At 45.0% G+C, this 20233-nt stretch overlaps 1 protein-coding gene across 1 annotated transcript; it reads right to left on the bottom strand.

Annotated features, from left to right (window-relative positions):
* Nucleotides 1-272: 272 nt before the first annotated feature.
* CCDC110 (coiled-coil domain containing 110) lies at nt 273-14975 on the bottom strand. The gene is made up of 7 exons (XM_090258582.1): nt 14966-14975; nt 14508-14612; nt 6940-6995; nt 6620-6685; nt 5422-5526; nt 2476-4591; nt 273-493 (listed from the first exon to the last, which is right to left on the bottom strand). Exons 1-7 carry the CDS (start codon nt 14973-14975, stop codon nt 432-434), a joined length of 2520 nt encoding a protein of 839 aa, XP_090114708.1. The 3' UTR covers nt 273-431.
* Nucleotides 14976-20233: the final 5258 nt, after the last annotated feature.

The following is a 20233-nucleotide window of genomic DNA, read 5'->3' as shown; positions in this document are numbered from 1 at the left end:
GTTAGTGGTAAGCTGTATTAATGTGCCTCTCCTAGCCACGTGTGCCTCATATAATGTTCATAGACGGGACGCGCATCGACTGCCTGACTGGAGGGTGCCAGAAGTCCTGCGGCAGTTGGCAGAGCTTGTCTAGAGTCTGCATACGTGGGCGTGTCAGTTTACAGGAAAGGAAATGCAGAAACCAGCAATAGGAATAGAAAAGGAGAGATTTTTTAAATGATAGTGGGATACACACACATACGCTTTTATTGAGGGGTGCATTATTTATGACTGTCGGTGGTTTCCTTAGTCATTATTGACTCTTCCTTTAATTTTGAAAACACAATACAACATTAGGTGGTTTCCTGGGAAACAACAGTTTCCCCACAGACTCAGGTATGAGGAGTTAAGAGTTAATGGATACTGGCATCTGTCTTGTGCCCTTCCGGCACCTAGGAATCTCCTGTCCCATTATGGTGCCTGTGTGACTTGAGTAGTTTCCTGCAGCCACCATCTGTGAATAATGGAAGAAACAAGCCTGCTTAGCAGCCATTCATTTCTGCTGTGAGTTTTCCAGCCATACCTCTGTAAGGCTCAAAATTGAAACAGAGATCGAGGGGGTCAACCTGATCATGGAGGAAAGGCTTAACGTGAAGAGAGATCTGGGTCAACACGAAGCTCCCACTGGAACTGGAGAGAAAATGAAGCAACGGCATATCATATTTTCTAGAAGTCTTACCTTGTTTCTTTAGAGGTTGATTTCTGAACAAAGCAACAAAATTGATTAAACTCTACCAAGACTGAAAAAGAAAAAGGGAGAGACCCCAAATTGCCAACGTCAGAAGTTAAAGATGGGATATCATCACAGGTCCTCTGGATATTACAAAGATAATAAGGAGTATTATGGACAACTATATACTAATACATTTGAGAACTCCTGTGAAATGTACACATTTCTGAGAACATGCAAATGATCAAAACTGACACAAGAATAAATAGAAAAACTGAATTGTCCATATCTATTCATGAAATTGATTTTGTAAGGTAAAACCTCCCCATTTGGAAAATTCCAGACCATTTGGTGAATTCTATTATGTATTTAAAGAAGGGCTAATAATCATTAATACCAATCCTATACTGATCCTTTCAGAAAAAAGGATAAGGGAACACTTCCCAACACAATTATGAAGCCGGATTTTCCTGGTACCAAAACCAATAAAGACATTAAAAGGAAATAATACTGAGACCAATATCTTTCTTAACATAGAAGAAATCCTTAGCCAAACATTTTCATATTGGACCCAGGAGTGTATATTAAAAGGATAATACATGACCTAGTGGAATTTATTCTAACAATACAAGGTTGGTATAATGTTTCAAAATTAATCAATGTAATTGCCATATTAACAGATTAAAGGGGAAAACACACCTCAATAAGTGCAGAGAAAGCATTTGATAAAATTCAACAAGTTTATATAGTAAGCAGTCTTGGAAGCGAGAGCGCGTGTCTCCTCTGGAGCAAGGGCGGGCTTGCTTCCTGCACGTATAAAAGACTTGGGTGCCCTAACGTCGGCTCTCCCCAGTCATGTAACTGATGGTGGCCCCTTTCATGTCGTCTATAGGAGTTGGGGCTTGGAGAACCAATGCAAAAAAAGCGAATATTCTGGCCACTGCTGTTGCTGTAACAAACTGTCCTTTGTCTCTGACCCGGGTGTCTCTTGTCTCCCACTAGGACTCAGAAAACCATTAGGCTAGTATACTAGCTTACGAGTGGGTGAGATCTCAGTACTGTTTACAGTTCTTGACTATATACATACACACATATACATGTGCATATATATATATATGTTTTTTAATTAGAAATCAGAATTAAGTATAAATACCTAATTCAGTATATTATTTAACAGTACTAAAATTGGAATTCAGTGTATATATATATATATATATACATATATATATATATACATATATATATACACATATATATATATATACTTAATTTAAAAACTGATCTACTCTAATACATTCTACAGTAATTGTAATAATATGTAAAGGCAAATTTAAAATCATTTTGTAGAAAAAAGTTCTTGGATGAAGGATTTTGAAACACTGATTTTAGAAATTTATTTACATATCTTGGATGGAAGCAATTGGTACAGTTTACTTGGAATTCCTGGGGGAGAAAACAAATTTATTTTAAGGTGGGAGTGCTAAGTATACTTCAGAAAAATAGTAATTAAAAAAAAGCCTGCTCCCTCCCAAAGTGGCTTTGTGCATATTCAATGTATAGAAGTAATTATAAATAAAATAACATGAATTTTATTAAAAGAGCAAAATCTCTAAATAATTCCACTATATAATAAATTGCATACAAATCTTACAAAACTATATTGTATTCATCTTAAAAATTTCCTTCTTATTACTGTCCTCTGACTAGCGCCCAGGAGGCTAAAGGAATCTTCAATACTTCCTACTAATCCACCAGCACATACGTACCTTTCATCTCAGGAGCTAAAGGCCGGTACCTGGGACTAGAGGTGTCTTCACCAGTATCATAGTTGTTAAAATGGAATTTCTCTCTTCTTGAAATGAAACCCATTTTGGATAGGTCACCAGGCTGACCACAGAGTCTTTCACTTAGATTCAAGTATTCTCTTTGAAGATTCCGCATCTCAAATTCCAAGGTATCCCTCTCACCCTCTATACTTCTTACATAGTTCTCTAAAAGTCTTTTGTCTTCTGCAAGCCTCCTGATGCTGTTTTCAAATTTTATGTTCTCTTGACTATGTTTCTTTAGTTCTTCTTTTAGAATCTGGTTATCTGCTTTAATTTCCACGACCATTTTGGATAACATTTCGCATTCATTGCTCATTTCTGACAAACTATTCTTATAAATACTGGCTTCTGATTTTGCATTTTTTATTTCATTCAGAAAATTCTCTTCCGCAGTGGACTGGTATGTTTGAATGTTCTCGATTTCTCGTTCCATCATTTGCTTTGCAGCCATAGATTCCTGTAATGTTGTTTCAAGATTCAGTTTGTCATTGTTAACCGTTTCGATTATTTGAAGAAGCGTCTCTTGTTCAGTTTTAGCCAATCTTTCTTTCTCCTTTAGCTGCATTACCTCCAGCTGATTTTCTTTTAGTTCATTCTCAAGTGAGCTCTTTTCCCTTTGAAGCTGGCATGTTTTCTTCTCTAATATTTCCTTTTCATCTTGTATCAACAGAATATTTGTTTTCATTGATTCCATTTCTATATTCATTCGGCTATTTTCATTATTGACAATGGCCATATCATTTTGAGTTTTGTGCTCTTTACTTTTTAGTTGGTCTACTGTTTCTATCATTAGTTGCTTCTCCAAAGAAAGCTGACTATTTTTTTCCTCTAGAGTTTTATTTTGTCCTTGGAGAATATTGTATTTACTAATTATTTTTTTCAATTCTTTGAGACATTCTTTGCCCTCTTTTTCTGTTTTAATTAATTTTGATTGAATAGTATCCTTTTCTTCAAACAAATTCTTAAGTTGCTTTTCATACATTTCAATTTTCTGTATAAGGGATTGTGTGGCGAAGACAAGAGATTTTATTTTGGTCTTAAGGGTTAGATTTTCATTCTCTAGTTCTGCTACTTTTTTCTGTATCTGAATAGATTCTTTTAGGTAATTCTGTAAATACTGAAATTTTGCAACACATTGTTCAGTCATAGAATGGACTCTGTGTGCTTTCTCATTTTCAAGTATTATTGATTCTCGTTTTACTGAAAATGGTTGCCTTTCTTTGTCTTTAACGTCATATTTTGTTGGATCAACGAATGGCAGCGTATGTTTTGGAACTCTGGAATGGAATTTTAAATCTGTAATATTCTTGCCAGCGATAGGAATTTCTTTATTGTGTTTCTCATTCTTCTTTCCCCTGTGTTTTTCACTCTTAGATAACTTTTTACATTTCCTACAAAAGTTCAAGTGGAATTTTGACACTGTTCCCCGGAGTGGGAGTAATTTACTTACTAATGCCTCTAATTCTAAAATTTTCTTTGATCTTATATCTTCATTTAAGTTACTTTCTATATTTTCTCCCTTAATAAAGTTAATATTTCCCTTGTGAATGGGGGGGAGGTCATATTTTGTATTACTTTGAACATTTGTGTCCACTTTTAAAGTTTGAAGTTCCTGTGTGAGTGCCAGTTCCTTGTGGTGGGACTGCTGAAGCTCTTCCTTCATTTGTTTGATAGAATGGCAAATATCGTCTAAGTTTTCACAAAGTCCATGCTTGAGGAAAGGCACAGTAACTTTGGGTTTATCCAGAATTACTGTATCAGCTTGAGACATAGCATTTTGAGGTGCATTGGGTAGAAAACTATAAATGTTATTATAATTCTTTAACATGTCAGAATTTTCGGAAGGGTTCATAATTATGTTTGAAGTTGAGTTATCTGTTGAAGTTCTTAGAGTTGATATGTCCTTAGAATGTATCTGGGGTGGAATATTTGTACCTTGAGAGAGACTGTTAACACTATTGCTACTGAATTTTTCTTCCATTGAATGAAGAGTCCTCGAATCCTCAAAATGATGAATTTTCTCCATAGAAAGGATTTCTTCTTGATTCTCTATAGGCTAGTAACAATAAAAAGAACACTATGAATATATTGTCTTTTGCTTCATGACCAAACAAATTAAGATAATGTTTTGTGGAGGATTTATTTTCGCAAACAAATGAAACTTTTAACCATTTCTATGGCCAGAAGCCTAACAAGTATGATTCATGTTCTCTGAGAAATCTAACAACTGTTGAGATCTGTAACTCTGGCTACACAATTTGCTTAGAAGTTGTACTTATTTCCTTAGCAGGTGAGCTGCATGGGCTGATCCCTCAATTTCAGAAATAGACATTTAGCGTCTCTCAAGAGGCCACCATTGATAGACGGGAAGGATAGTAGCAACGGGAAAAAATGGAAGTCTAAGGAGAATGAGTCTTTCCACCTCTGGGCTATCTGCCAATCTCAGCTTGAATGCCTAGTTTCAGGTGGTTCTAAGGCTGTGACTGTCCTGGAAGATGTGGGTTCTGATCATACAGACACAGTGATTCTGGTTTGGACCCATCCTAGGGAATTCACCCCAGGTCTAGGTCAGTCCTAAAGTGGAAAACTCAATCAAAAGTGGACAGATAGGCTATAAAACGGCCTTGTATTTCATTCACTTGGGAACTTTTAGGTCACCTAAGTTAAATACCCCTCATATGCTCTCCTAAGGGAAACGGGACGTTGCAGAAGTACGGAGGTAAACGCACGTCTTTTAGGGTTTTCAGGACAGGAATTTCCTTATTTTCATCTCTGACAGTCCAATCACCCTGTGAGGAAGGGGAAAATGTAAAGTTGAAGATGACCTGGTTATAGTAACATTTTGAAATTCCTATATATAGAATGATTTTGTACAGAAGAACATACCTTTTCAATGTGTGTGTTGAATACTAGATTTTTTTCTGAGCTGAATTGTGGGTTTTCTACTTCAATAATACTTTTGTTCAATATTTCACTGATTTCAGACTGTACCTTTAAAAGATGAATTGAGAATGTTACAATTTCATTTCAGGTTTATAAACTTATAAAAGTACAAGAGTAATAGATATTATAATTAAAGGAACCTTTTAATTTCCTGCACATAAAAATCCCTCCCCATCACATAAAATATATAATTCATTTGTTGTGATTTCTATAATTAAAAATATCTTTAAGAAAATCATGCCTTTAGTATGTGATTATAAGATTAGGAAGACTCAGCTTAGGAAACCAGTAAAATGTTATGCAATCCAGATCATTTTATATGTTTGAGTTTTACATTAATGAGCACATCAGAGACCTTTGATCTGTGACGTCAGAATGGACCCTCTCCTGTCACCCTCAGGAGTGTATCTTCTCTTCCCACTTCTCTGCAGTTGCTTTTAGTACAAGAATATTGGGGCGAAGTTTATATCAGGTCTTTAGTGAACATGTGTTGTGTTCCACACGCTCAGTGTTCATACCCTAACCTTCTAACACTACCCTGTATTTCTTCTGAATAAAGTCTATGTGCCTTTGGTGACACCGATCCCACTTCTAGCTCCAGGTGGTGGGCGGCTCCAGCCAACCAGGCATAGCGTTGCCTCCCTTTGCACAGTGATTGGTCCAAGCATTGCATGTGACTGGGTCTGGGCCAGTCAGAAACAGGCTGAGAACCTTAGCATACGCCCATCAGAGAGAAAGCGTGGGTTCTTCTCTGCCCCGAATCTGGAGGGATAAAGGCAAAGCAGATGGGGGTGTGACTGGTTCCTTGAGGACATGAGTCCCAGGCACAGGGATTCAGCCACCCCACGTGGAAATCCCTAGCATTTTCAGTGACCCTATTTGGGTTAGATTTTATATCACTTATAACGAGAGTCCCTATTTGTAGCCCTTATAATAGGTAGCAGTTTTAAAACATATGTTTTAAAAAAATCAGTGAGTGCTACTTCTTTTTGTCTTAAATCCAATTATAACAGAATATCTCCAAATTTTGAGCCTCGGAGATGTTGTGACCTCTGTCAACTAATCGGTGAGCATCGACTTAGAAATGAGGATGATACCCTCAGTGTGAGCATTTCCTGTATGTTGATTAAATGGAACACACCATGCTGACATTCTGCAACGTCTGTATTCGGAGAGCCTGGAACGATTCCAGCTGATGCTGGAGGGCCTATAACAAAATGAAACAAGGCACAGGACTGAGTATTTTTAGGCAGGGGACCATATGCTTGAATTGTTATAATTTTTTTAAATCCCCAAAGTTGCCATTTACCAGAAGGGGCCACATGGGAGTCAGGTGACTCCCATTCTTAGTCATTCTTGCCAACCCTCCCATGCGTTTTCACACATGTGGGAAGTACTTATTCTGAAAAATCATCAGCTTTTACACAGATATTTGGAGAAAATGAAATGAGATATACTCACTTTTAAGGCTGATTGTGGTTGAATTTGATTTTCTGGTTCTGATACGCAGCCATATTCTAAAAACAAAATTCGAACAACCACGTGATTTAATTCTTCAATGTTGTTTTTAAACAACTGCAATGGAAAGCAGTCTCCTCACTTTTTGGGTTGGTGAGATGCAGAGATGATGAAAATCTGAGGTTCATGTAAGGAAGAACCTAATGCTGGTCACATCATAATTTTCAGAAATAATTATTTTCACTTAAAATATCTAGTTGAGGTTGCAATAGTGGTTTTACTTTTAGAACCGTTAACTAGTAACACCAAACAAACTTTCAAAAATTCAAATATCTTTTTTGTTTGTAAGACAGAGACTACAGTGTATACACGTGTGTGTGTGTGTGTGTGTGTGTGTAAAACTACTAATGATCTTCATGCTCTGAGAGACCCTTGGCAAACTACTGTATAGGCCTCAGTGTCTATGAATTGGCCACGTGGTGCTTTCTCTCCTTCTCCTGGAAAACGAGTTGGATTAACAGATCGCAGTTTCTGTGACGCTCTGAAAGTAGCGTAAACATCCATGCGTTCCTTCCTAGGAAGTAGATTATATAGATCTGCATCGGGGAGAGATGATATAAATTTCTGGACACACACCCCTCTTTGTTCAAATGCTTGCTTTGTCCATTTGTATTAATGAATTTAAAAAAATGCAGTATTCTGAATGAAATGAAAGTTAGGGTTGAATGTGTTCCAAGGCTGACAGTTTCTGCCCTAAGAGACGATTTTGAAAGAGGCCAGCGCGTCTCCTTTGGAGTGACAGTCTGCCAGACCTTACAGAAGCCGGAGGCAAACTGTAACCCCCCCACCCCTGCCCACCTCCCCTCCTGCCACTGGGCCCTCATCACTGAGAGGACAACTTGGGTTCAGAGTGTGCGGCCCTTTAGCCAGCGGAAGAAGGCCACCTTCATCAGAGTGCAGGAAGAACAGCGAGGACCCTGGGGTGTTGCTTTCTGTGCACCTCCCTGGGGAAACAGTGGGGGTCCGCCACGCCCATCTCAGAGGGAGAAAAAGGAGCCCCAGAGAGCTCTGGACCAGAGCAGCAAAGCTTCCCCAAACTTTTCAGGCTCTAAAACAACCTCAACTAATGAACTCCAATAGCTCAAAATGCAAATCCAAAACAACAGGTCACCTAGAGAGTCCCACCGCCCAGAACTGACTGTTGCTCATTTTGAGTACTCATATATGTGGGAGAAATAGATGATTTTAGAACAGTGAGATCATATCATACAGGCTACTTTGAAACAAATTGTATTTGCGTAATAGAATAAAAACTGCAAATTAATGCTGTACTCAGATTTTTTCCACTACATGAGAGACAATTTCCTATGAGAGCACTTTAAACTAATGAAAATATGTCACGAAAAGGAATAAGAGATTGGAATTTTAATGTTTTTTTAATAACATAGATTTCTATTGTATTCAGTGTTGATTTACTCCTTGCCAAGAAAGGGAGTAAATTATGAGAAATTAGCATTATACCTCCTCCCACAGCTCCTTCCCACTTTCCATGACTGACATTTGCTAGTTATACGGTGTTCCCACAGTGAAGTTTTATGTTGTTTAATTTGGTTGTGTAACCGCAATGCCAACAAAGCTATTTTGCACAAAGATGGAATATTACTATTGTAAATACTTTCAGCCTCACTTTCTTCTTAACGGATTTGCTGTCCAGAATTCCACCTCCTTCCTGCCCTGCAGTAACAGCCCCCCTCCCCTCATTTCTGCACAGATTTCCTTTGTCTCAGTAGGGGGACTTGCAAGTTCAAGGCTGAGTACAGGATTTCTTTTGCTGAAACCCAGTAACAAATACTGGGCCAAAAGAAAGCTAAAGACTTAGTAAAAGAATATACAGTAGATAAAAGATTGTAAAGAAGGAACATGGAATTTCGCACTGGCTTAGATTTTCTGTCACTTCCTTGAGAGCCTCTCCCTCCATCCTTTCTTGCTTGACCACCGTGTGTCTACACAGTTCACATGGCTCGTGGGCAGCCTGAGCAACTCTGCTCAGAGTTTCTGTCACTCGTCATCCTTCCCCGAATCCCTCTGGTCTCAGGAGCCAGTGTGATTTCCTTTGCATATTTCTGTGGCCCCACCATTCGATGAGGGGGCCTGGGGGAGGGGAGATCCTCTGGAGCCACGTGAAGTCTTTGTGGGCAGATGTGTTCTCTGCTGCTGTGTGGTTGTGTGGCTGTTTCCTGAGACTTGTTAGAAATCAAGCGGGAGGTGTGTCCTGTGTCCATAGGGATTAACTCCCTGGATGGGATCGTCCCCTTAATACAGTATGGAGTCCGGGACGTGGCATTGCTCCACGTGGTTGCGCAGGTGGTCCAGTGCACAGGGGGCCCCGCGTGGTTGCGCAGGTGGTCCAGTGCACAGGGGCTCCCGGCCGGATGCGAGTGGGAGGCTGAGACTCACCCATGCTCAGCCCCAGCCCGTTCACCACGCTCGGTGTGGGTGTACACCCAGCAGGAGCAGGGTGCACCTTTTTCTAAACCACCCAGGGGCAACTCCACGGGCTGGTGAGAACCCCACCCAGAGCCCTTTCTTTCCTCCAAGCCAAGCGAGCTCCTGTTGATGAGCCTCTAGCTTCCCCACTGACTCCCGCAGCAGCCCCTCCCTACCCACCAAACCCCGTCCACAGAAAGACAGTATTTCCTTGTCTCTTGTATTCACGTTGGTGGGGGTTGGGGGCACTCATGAGTATTTTCAGGATTTTGACTTGCTTTATTGCTCCTGAGAGCAGGAGGCAGAGTTAGGAGCCAGGCAACAGTTTGCCTTGCCGAAGTCTTCTGTTTTTATCTTTGGCTTCTACTTTCTGATTTTAGGTCCTGAGGGAGTGGCCCCTTCCTTCTTCAGTTGCTACTGGTGATGTTTTAACTGGTTTTCTAGCTCTTTTTTTTTTTTTTTTCCTTTCTTCTTGTTCTTTTCAATTGGTACTGGGGGAGGGAGGCCTGGGATCTTGCATGACTCTAAAATCTACATGGAAGTGCAGAAAAATGTTTGTAAGTTAATGATTGAGCCTTAATTCCTGTTTCGTGTTTTAGTGGTTCATTCCTTCAACAATGTGGCGTCAGTCGCTCCGTCAGACACTGAGGGTCCCCTGTGCGGTGCGCGCAGCTGTGCGTGTTGCAGATGTGGCAGTGAAGGAGGCAGCCGGGGCTCCTGCTCCTGCGGTGTCTCCAAAGGAGCAGACGGGAACACCCAGACAAAGAAGCAAACCAGATCCTTTCAAACAGCGAAATCACACAGAGAACGTGGGCTCATGCGACAGGGAGTGAGGATGCTTAGGAAAGACTTGTCTACTTACACGACTCCTTCGTCCTAAGGAGGGGCCAGCTGTGTGAACACCCGTAGGGGAAGATGGTGGGGGTGAGGTGCAGATGGAGGGAACAGCAATGTCCCGAAGCAGAACAGTTCCTGGTAGCGGAACAGAAGGAAAGCCAATCTGGGGCACCGGAAGGTAAGATGTCACAGAAGAGATGGTCCAGGTCACGGAGGGCCTCACAGGCCAACCTGAGGGGTCTGGGCTTTATTTTCAGTGGAAGGAAAGCGTTGGGGGTCTCAGCTGTGGGGCTGATTTGATCTGACACTCTGCGCATGAGAACAGGGGACGGGGTGGCCGCTGTAGGACTATTGTGATAATGCAAGTGAGAGGCAGACAAGCTGGGCTAGACCAGGGCAGGGAGAAGGAGAACAAGAGGGGCACTCCTACTGTGCTTGGGGGACGAAACCAGCAGCATGGCTGGTGGGTTAGACGTGGCCAGAAGACGAGAATGAAGGGTGGCCCTTGGGCTTCTGGTGAGAGCAGGTGGATGAATGGTGACGTCGTTTACTGACAGGTGAAAGAACGGAGTAAGGACGCAGTTTAGGGAAAACACTTAGATGTGTTGAAATTGAGTTTTCTATTAGACATCAAAGTGGAGATGTCAGCAGGCCACGGGATGTTCCGGTCTCTGCTTCTGGGGAGCGGTCTGAACACTGTACTGGGCATTATAAGCAGCCCTGCTGGCCTGGACAAGGGCGGCTTCTGTGCAGCGACAGGGACAGAGCCCAAGTGAAGTGTCTTGAGGAGAGTATGTGCCGTGAAGATTTGGTCAGCATCGAGTACAGGCAACTCTTTCCAGCTTCACTGGAAGGCAACGTGGCACCTAATGGAACAGGGTATACGATGGACGAGATGTAAGATCAAGAAGGGCTTTTTAACTGTGGGAGATTCGAGGATGCCTGCCTGCTGCTGGACCCCTCTAGCAGAAAGCAGAAGGAGAAGAGTTCTGGAGCGTGAGGGAGGCTAATGACGGATGCTGAGGACTTGAGAATGCCACGAGAGACAGGATCTGGAGGCAGTGACCTGGATGTAGGTGCACAGGTGGATGGGTTAGCAGATTTGAAGGCTGAGGGTGAAGGAGTCGGGGTCGGCTGCTTCTATTTTTGTCATGTGGCATGAGATCATGTTCCAAGTTGGGAGGTAGTGGCCAGAGGCGTTGACGCAAGAAGAGTGAAATAGTATCTTGGAGAGGGTTTGAGAAAGCATTTTCTGGGAAATAAAGTAAGTTTTCCAAATAACATTGAGATCCATGGTGTGACTCAGAAGGGCGTGTTTTTCCCAGTAACGTCCAGATGGTTCAGTGAAGATATGGAGCAGGCAGAGAGTTGGGTGTTTCTATTTTTAAGAGCTACTAAAATAATTTTTTGTTTTTCTTAAGAGTTTGTTATGACTGCTACTTATGCCCAAAGGAAAGAAAAATTTTTAGATTCAGAAATACTTAAAAGACCACGTAGAATTACGTGACTCCAGAATGGGAAGAGAAATTATCAGAGAATCACAGGAGAGAGAGTACAGTCACACACGGCCAGTTATTAAGACCCTGCTAAACGTACAATATTTGGGAGGTATACAGACTAAGGAGAAGATTATGCTCCAGCTCTGAAGAAGCTTATACTCCTGGGAATGCAAGAAATATTTGTATTCTATTAATCTTAAATTCTCTAGCTGTCTCATATTTAAGCGTCAGAAGTAAAAAACAAAAGAATTGCCAGTGGAATGACTTTTGAGGTAACTAAGTTAAGGTATGGGGGGATTTATTCAGAAGCTTACAGAGTCTGTCCTATTCAGTGTACACAGAAAATATTAAGTGCACACATGTAGCTAACAGATGCGTTTTAAAAATGGCTAAAGATTTGCATAATCTGAAGACACTCTGTGGTCAAAGCTTTGTAATTCTCAGGTTCACATACTGAGTTTTGGTATGAGAACTCAGACCCATTCCTAGAAGTGTTTTACGAAGCCTTGGGAGGTGGGGCAGCACCTGCCTGAGGAATTGCAGTGGGGACCCTGGGCTTGAGTCCTGGCTTTGCCACCCACGTGCTGTGAGGGATAATTCTAGGCAGTGTCCAGTTTCTAGGTAAATTCCTTAGCACGGTGCTTGGTCCATAGTACATGCTCAAGAACTATTTAATCATGACCGCAGAGGCCAGGGTATCACCACTATGATGATGATTGGGTAAGTTGGAAATTTCCAATGGAAGATGGCTGCTGAAAACTCCCTGAGGCACCCCATCTCCTTCCGTGGAACTACCAAGCTCCCTCCCCAGTTTCCTTTCTGAACTCTTCTCCTTTACCACTCTGCTCCGGCCCCTCTGGCTGTTGCCAGACATGCCAGGCATTCTCCTACCTCAGGGCCTTTGCAGTTGCTGTTTTCTGCCTGGAATGCTCTTGCCCTAGAAATCTGCATTGGTTATGCTTTCCTCTTAGTATCTCTGCTCAGGTCACCTGATTAGTGAGGTCTGCCACTACGCTATTTAAAATAGAAATGCATACTCCCCAACTCACTTCTGAAGCCCCGGCCCCCTCTGTGCCTTACTTTTCTGATAGGATTTACTTCTGCCTTACACATAATATGCTTTGTTACCCCCGGCAGAAGGCAAGCTTCATGCTGACGGGGACTTTGCATATTTTGTTCACTGTTGGATCTTCGGCACCTAGGACAGTGCTTGCTCAGAAATATGTCTTGGATAAAAGAATGAATGAAGACTTGGGTGGAACAAGTGTGCCCAAAACAGCAAACTGGACATCCTGAAGTTTGAAAGTATCTCTCATCCCTGTTCCAACAAATCGAGGGTTGATTAGGCTGACTACTTGTTTTATTTTTATTTATTTATGTTTTTGATGTACGTTTTACTTGTTTCTTTTAAAATCAAAGAGACCTCAGGAATGCGTATCCTCTTATAACTCGGCATTATATTTGCAAATCAGGTCACTATTCTGTCAGTTAGTAGTCAGGACATGGATCACTTGGTGACAATGAAGCATAAATAGAAAAACAGACAGGGGTATGGACAAAGTCACACCTGCTGAGTTGGCCCTTAGCTGCAGGCAGGAAATCACTGTCATCCTTGGCAGCACCTGACTCAGCAAATCTATCAGTTATTGATAGATTTGGATCCAGTACTGGTAACCACCGTGCTCCGGCAAGAAAGGCTGGAGCTCTCAGGCTTGGGTGCTATTTTTCACGTAACTTCGTTTTCTACAAGTGCTGCCATCTTTCTCTGGAGCCTAACTCCCTCTCATGGCAGAGAACACATGATCTTGCCACATTCAAGTGCCTCGGCCCCTTCTGACCCTAAATGCTCCCTTTGGGGTAAACGTTGTGCTGACTCAGTGTCTAAACTCCCTACGGGGCCTCTTCCTCCCCTGCTCTCGGTCCCCGTTACCCCTCCTGGTCGCACGGGGTGCCTGCATGCCCTCATGGGTGGTGGGTTGCAGAGTGGCAGAGAGGGTGAGGTCAGGGCACTGTCCTGCTGTGCACGGGCCTGTGGGCCTCCACGGGATGCTGCTTACCCCGCGGTCCCTGGGAGTCCAGGTGTCTTGTCTAAGAGGTGGGCTGAGCCGGCCCCTTCTCCCAGCGCCCTTGACAAGGCGTTTGTGAAGCACCCAGATACGGGAAGGTGCAGAAGTCCTTCACTGACCCCCGCTCTCTGGTTCACCGCTGTTCTCAGTACAACTGTGTCCGGATTACCCGGGTACCGCACCTCGGTTCTGTGCACCAGCGGGTCCGAGCGCGGCGGGTCCCCAGGTCCACCCCGAGTGCTGTGCGCCTTCCCGGCATGTGCCACTGCGCACTAGCTCTCGTCTGGTACCGAGAGCCGGTACAGGCTAGTGTGGCGTTTAATGCCTGGACTGGACCTTCCCCCCGGAATGCTGCGCTCTGTCACTTGCTGCCTTGGGACCTCGGGGAGTTCCTTAACCTCTCTGTGCCTCCGTTTCCTCACTTGTAATACGGGGACAATTGTAGGACCCACTCCATAGGGTCCTACATGCATCGATACATTTAAAGGCTTCGACCAATATCCGGCACCAGGTAATGTGCCGGTTTTGCTATTATTAGTACCACGTAATCGTGACCCGAAGTCCGTCCGTGCTGGCAGCACACCCGCGGGGCCAGTGGATTGTGGCGATGTACCCGTTACCTGTAGCGAAGGGACAGCCGTTTCTCACGTGGCCCTCGGAGCTTCGGCCCCGGCGAGTTTACCTGTCTCACCGCCGCCGCTTTCCTTTACGCCCTCGGAGGCACTGAGGATCTTGGACGCTGAAAGGAGGACGCAGTCAACTTCATCCCTTTCCCGATGATGCTTTTCTGTAACAGAGCCAGACGTGGCTTTTGGTTTTGTTCGGAGGAGAATGGAGGCGAGGCGTGGGGATTCGGGACGCCGACGCCCTGAGCGGCCACAGGGGGGCGCGCCAAGGCCACGCAGCCCGGCCGGCCCCGCAGCTCGGAGGCTGGAAGCTACAGCAGGGCGCGGGGAAGCAGGCGGCAGTTTTCTCGGGCAGAGGCGGGGAGGCGGCTAGTCGAGAAGATCGCGCTCCAGACTGGACCCGTCCAGGGGATGAAGGGGCCGGGCCGGGGGAGGCGGCGCCCTCCACCACCCATCCGCCGCCCTCGGGTCCCCATCAAGGGACAGCAAGCACCCCGTCCGTCCGGGCTGTTACCGGGGCTCATTTCTGCTGCTCCAGCTCTCTTTTCTTCCCAACTGCCTTCCCGCATGCATTCCGCTCAGTTGCTTCAGGCTGGGGCAGCCCGTTGCCTGGGAACGGGGCGGCCTGGATGCCACGAGGGCATGTGGGCGCGAGCCTGGGGGGGGATGGGGAAGGTGCCCGCTGGGGTCACGGGGCCTGGGTCCTGGACGCACCCCCACAGCCTCTCCTGGGACCGCTGCGTGGTGAGAAGGTCCCACCCTGTGCTGTGCGCTCCCAAACCCCGGGACAACCTCACTAGGGCGGATTTCTCCCCCTGTCTCCCCGGCTGCCCCAGACCTTGTTGGACCAAAACTGTTTCGAGAAGGGACTGTTTGCAGTCAGGCAAACACCTAGAAACTCTTTGACTTTTTTCTTACAATAGTTTCCTGTTTGTTTCCCTCTGTTTCGGTCCTTTAATTTCAACCCATCCATCAGAGAGGTAAAGGACTTGTTTGCTGCGGTGTAGAGAAGTTCCCTGTTTCTATTAATGAACTTAAAGTAACAATGTATTAAAATATACACATTAAAGCCTGGTTGGCCCGCGATCCCTCTTTGTGCTGCTCAGAAAATGACAGTCTGTCAGTAAATGTTTTAAATGAGTAGAAATTCATTTTGTAACAACGACCGTTACAGACTTTGAAAGGAAAATGTAGACAAAACAAACCAAAACCGCTACATGATGTCTCCTTACTCCTGAATGCATTAATGATAAGGACACTCTTCACCATGGGCACAACATGGCCATTAAAATTTGGAAATTAGCATTGATACGTTAATACCATCTAATCCTGAGACCCCACTCAAATTTCACCCATTCTCCCAATAATGTCCTTTGTAAAAGCTACGGGATCCAGTCCAAAGTCTTGCATGCATGTGGCTCTCATGACATGTGTCTTTACTGAGCCTCACGGACTCAAAGTTTCCTATTTTATTCACTGGGTTAAAGTGGATTATCTTCCGTTGGGAACATGATTTATTTTGCTGCTTCTATTTCCCTGACTGGGTCCTTGGGAGTTTCTTAGCTGGCTTCTGTGTATCCCTGATGCCTCTCTGTGGGTCCTAGGGCACGCCCTCCTTTCCTGGGCCTTCCCATGTGTCCCAGGCTCATCCTGTACTATGCCAGCCCTCGCCTGTCATCGGGCCCTTTCTCCGAGGAGCCCTTGTTTCTTCTAGAGGAAGATGGGTTTTAGCGGCCAGGCTGTGGATGCTGAGCGTGCCTGTCGCTGTCTGGGTGTCACTGCTCTCAGACCGTCTCAGTGGACAGAGCTAGGGACTGCTTGCGTATGTGTGTGTACATTTACACATGGAGACACATGTGTGCATTCATGTTCTTTCCCTGTTGATCTATGTTGAGGACCATGAGTTCACGATACCACCAGCTCCAATCTAACCCCGCGGTGCCCTTTCTCATCTTCTCCTTGTCTGTTTGCCATTCCCTTGCCCACAGTGAGAAGGTTGGCTCTCATTACCCTTTCGTATTTACTTCCATGGGCAATGCCCTCGGAAGCATTCACTCTATCAATGCCAGTCTCTCGTCATGGTCCCCATGAGGACTCCCAGGTCATCCTGCTTAGGTTCCAGCATCCGGCACGCTCCCTTCCCTCCTGGTCTGTTTAGACTCTGGGCCTCCCCTCCTACCAGACATGCTCCTCACTCCCCCCTCTTTGAGCTCTGTCGCCCTCTGTGGGTCCCCCCTCTGTGTAGAGGACCTGCTCCTCCTTCCTGGGCTCTGAAACCACATGCCAGCCATTCCTGTGCAGGGCCACGCTCCTCACCTATTTGGCTCTGCACACCGGTTGGAAACCCAACGTGTACTCACGCAAGGTCATGAGATGATTCTTCCGTGCCTTTTCATAAGCGCTGTATTGTTTTACTGCTCATGTTGAGATTTACTATTCATCTGGAGTTGATTTTCATAGAGTCTGAGGTGGGTGTCAAGATCCATTTTTTATGGTTATTCTCTTGACCCACCATTTATTGTAAAGGACATAATTTCCCATACCACCTATTTACTTTAAGACATTGTAAAATTGTTTTTCTTATGTGTGCTCTCGTTCTACCATCTTGACCCTAAAGTTCCTCATTGCCACGTTGCTGGAGTCAAGGAAAATGATTATCTGCTTGCCAAGAACCTGCGTTAGAATTAGATGAAGGGAGTAGCGTAGTGAAATTCCCTTTAGGTTCCAACATGGAGGAAACCCCATTCTCCTAAGTGAGACCAGGACCACCTGGTCCTCTGAGACCCTCCCAGGCTCTTTCCATGCCGTGGAGCACAGTCTCTTCAATAGCACACGGGTTTTAATGCGTGGAAAGGATGGGACGCTGGGGGACAGGAAGGTCTGGCCAAGTGTGGATGATGCTTGCTGGGCGCACCTGTCTCTGCTCCTGCTCCTGGGACACTGATGGGCTCAGCATCCCACTTCAAATCAGCAAGCAACACTTAGAGTCAAGGCCCTTACGCAGGGAGATGTTGAATTTCCTCCCTTCCTGATGTACTTAGCATTCTAGTATGTAAACTTTTAGTGAAATAGCCTTGCTTATACTTAATGGTGTGGAGGATTGTGAAATTATATGAAAAAAGGTTATTCGCTAGATCTGTATGACGGGAAAACCGACACATGAGAAGGCTGGGAACTTTTTAAAGTCTTTGTACCTGGTCGGGGCTGGACTTCCTGACTCTGAGACCCTGGTTTTGCCCAAATCAATTTAATGCCCCCCCCATAACAAATTATAGTTTTAGGTCATAGGACAATATTTCATCTGAATCTTACAAGAGGAGAGAGGTAAATATAGTTAATGCTGGAGCTACAAGTTCTGTTCCGGATAGAACATCACACATCACCAGCACCACCTTCTCAGGGTGGAGACTCTGTGGCTGTTTTGTTCCACCTCCTGGCAGGTAGGCAGTGGGATGCATTTTCTGTGGCCACGCGTGTCAGGCAGCCCGACAACTGCCCTGGCACTGACTTCTCTTTGTGAAGTTCACTGCTGAAGGACAGAATTAAAGGCTGTGATGCCAATTAAAAAAAAAAAAATCTCTGAGTCACAATATTTCACTCTTCAAAGAGTAGCTCCTCTTAGGGAATGTGCTTTCGCCTGTTGACCAGCAACTGTGGATTCAAGATCTGGAACCAGTTCCAAAGCCTTGCACCCAATAAGCTGGTCTGGTCTATTCTTGGCAATGTGCCACTTGACTTACACACTTCGGGATGTTTTAGCTTCAGAAAATCTTTGATCCTGAGATCACAAGGCTCTCATTAATCATAGCTGAGATCTGTAGAATATACAAACATAACCAAACAGCTCCTGGGGTGTAACAGATTGGGGCGTTTGTCCGAAGGCTAGTGCTTCAGTCCGAGAAGGGGACCTGTGTGCTGGTGACGTAGGAAATCTCGGTGGGCTGTGAGCCACTGGCAGTTCAAGGACTTGACCCAAAGGCAAACACCTCTATACTCAGCCTTCTTTAAGATTCCGCTAGTGTCATGGTAACCTGCTTATGTCTGTATGGGAGAATGAGGCCCACAGCTCACCAAGGAGAGCCACTAGTTTGGGCTCGTGGGAAGCTGATGGCCACTTTAAGACTCAAAGACTCAGCATAGAGAAACAGGAAGGTAGCTTGGGGTGGAATAGGTATTAGGGCAAGAGATATTTTTGGCAGGGTCAGAGTCTGGGAGCAAGTGTGCAAGCTGAGAAGAGTGGGTCGGTGGCAGAGAGAGGCTGAGTGGGAAATGTAAGCGGGGAGAGAGCTTGAGGAACAGGGCCATGGGCCTGATTTGGACCCGGCAGCCGGAGGATGGCCAGTCTCTGGGACGTGCAAAGGCTTCGCGTTCTGCAGAGCTCCCCTCCCTGTGACAGAGACCGAAGCCACCAGAACGTCCTTGCTCCCCAACACGTGCTCCCCACTGGGCTTCCTGCCTCCAGGTCAGAGGCGCTGGGTTCACCTCTGCAGGTACCACCTAGCAGACCTCCTCTGGGACGTGCCGTGGGGTGTGCAACAGAGTGGGGCAGCGTGGGGACACTCCTCACATAGCTTCTGCGGGAGCCCCCATGTAACAGCAACTCCCCCTTTGTCCTCCAGTCCAGGAGGGCCCAGTGCCACCCATTCCCACACCTTTTCCGGATTCTGGAGGGGTGACTGGGTTGCTTTCCACTTTTCTCCACTGCTGCTTTAGAGTGTAACTTTCTCAGGTTTGCTCGGTCAGTTAGCATTCATGTGCTCTCTAGCTTCCAGATTTGTAAGTTTATGTCTTTCCCTCAGCAAAATACTTTGAAATAACCCCCGAACCAAAAATGTAATGTATTTTGGATCCATTCATTTCTTTGATCTCAAAGTTTCTTATTTATTTCAGTAACTCTGTTAATGAATTTATTTGGGTACACGAGTTCCGACTGTAATCTCAAATGCCTACAGCCTGTAGCCACCAGACAGGCATTCTGGCCCCTGTCACTGCATCAGAAGCCTAGACAGGTCAGGCAAGGGGCAAGGGGCAGTTTCCATCTCCCCACTCTGCTGGCTCCCCATGCTTGTCCTTGGAGGGGACAGTTTCAGAAGTTCCCGTGTGCCCCCAGTGAGGAGCATGGGAAGTAGATAAGACATACAAGTCAGGACATTGTCATAGGCCCACCGTAGGACAGACCAGGACTCCCCCAGAGGTCACGTCTGACTCCAGGGAAGGCTGAGCTGATGCTTTTGGGGGTGTTGGTGGAGATGGGGTAATTGCCTAGCCCCCACTGTGCTGAGAAAACAGACCACGAGGGGAACCTTGGACCCCAGGGGACCAGATGCCTCTCCCTCCCTCAGAGGTCCCCTAAACTGTCTCCTCTTGGAGGTGTTAACTTGGGGAGGAGGAGGAGGTGGTGTTCAACTTTTGAGCCCAAAGAAACAGCCTTGATAGAGCCTTGAATTTGAAACAGCCTTGAATTTGACTGAATATTTATCTGAAAGAGACATTTAAACTGAAAGAGACTATTTCAAAGCAAAAAAAAAAAAAAAAAACATTTAATCTGAAAGAGACTGGATTACCTTTACCTAGCAAACTTAAATGCCCCTCCTATCAGCCCGACTTGTGAGCTCCTTAGAAAGAGTAAATGAGTAGTAGAAGCCAAAGAAGCCACATTTTCTTAAAAGACCCAACTTAGCACATATGCTTGGGCCACCTCACTGGAATGTGGATTTTAGCTGAATTCACTGAGTGACCCTCTGTTAGGTATTTAAAAAATGTTTTATATGTTTCTTATGCA

This window comes from Furipterus horrens, unplaced genomic scaffold, assembly GCF_987537825.1.
Source record: "Furipterus horrens unplaced genomic scaffold, mFurHor1.1.pri manual_scaffold_12, whole genome shotgun sequence".
NCBI classification, from domain to species: domain Eukaryota; kingdom Metazoa; phylum Chordata; class Mammalia; order Chiroptera; family Furipteridae; genus Furipterus; species Furipterus horrens.
This window is presented reverse-complemented; position numbering and strand designations above follow the sequence as displayed.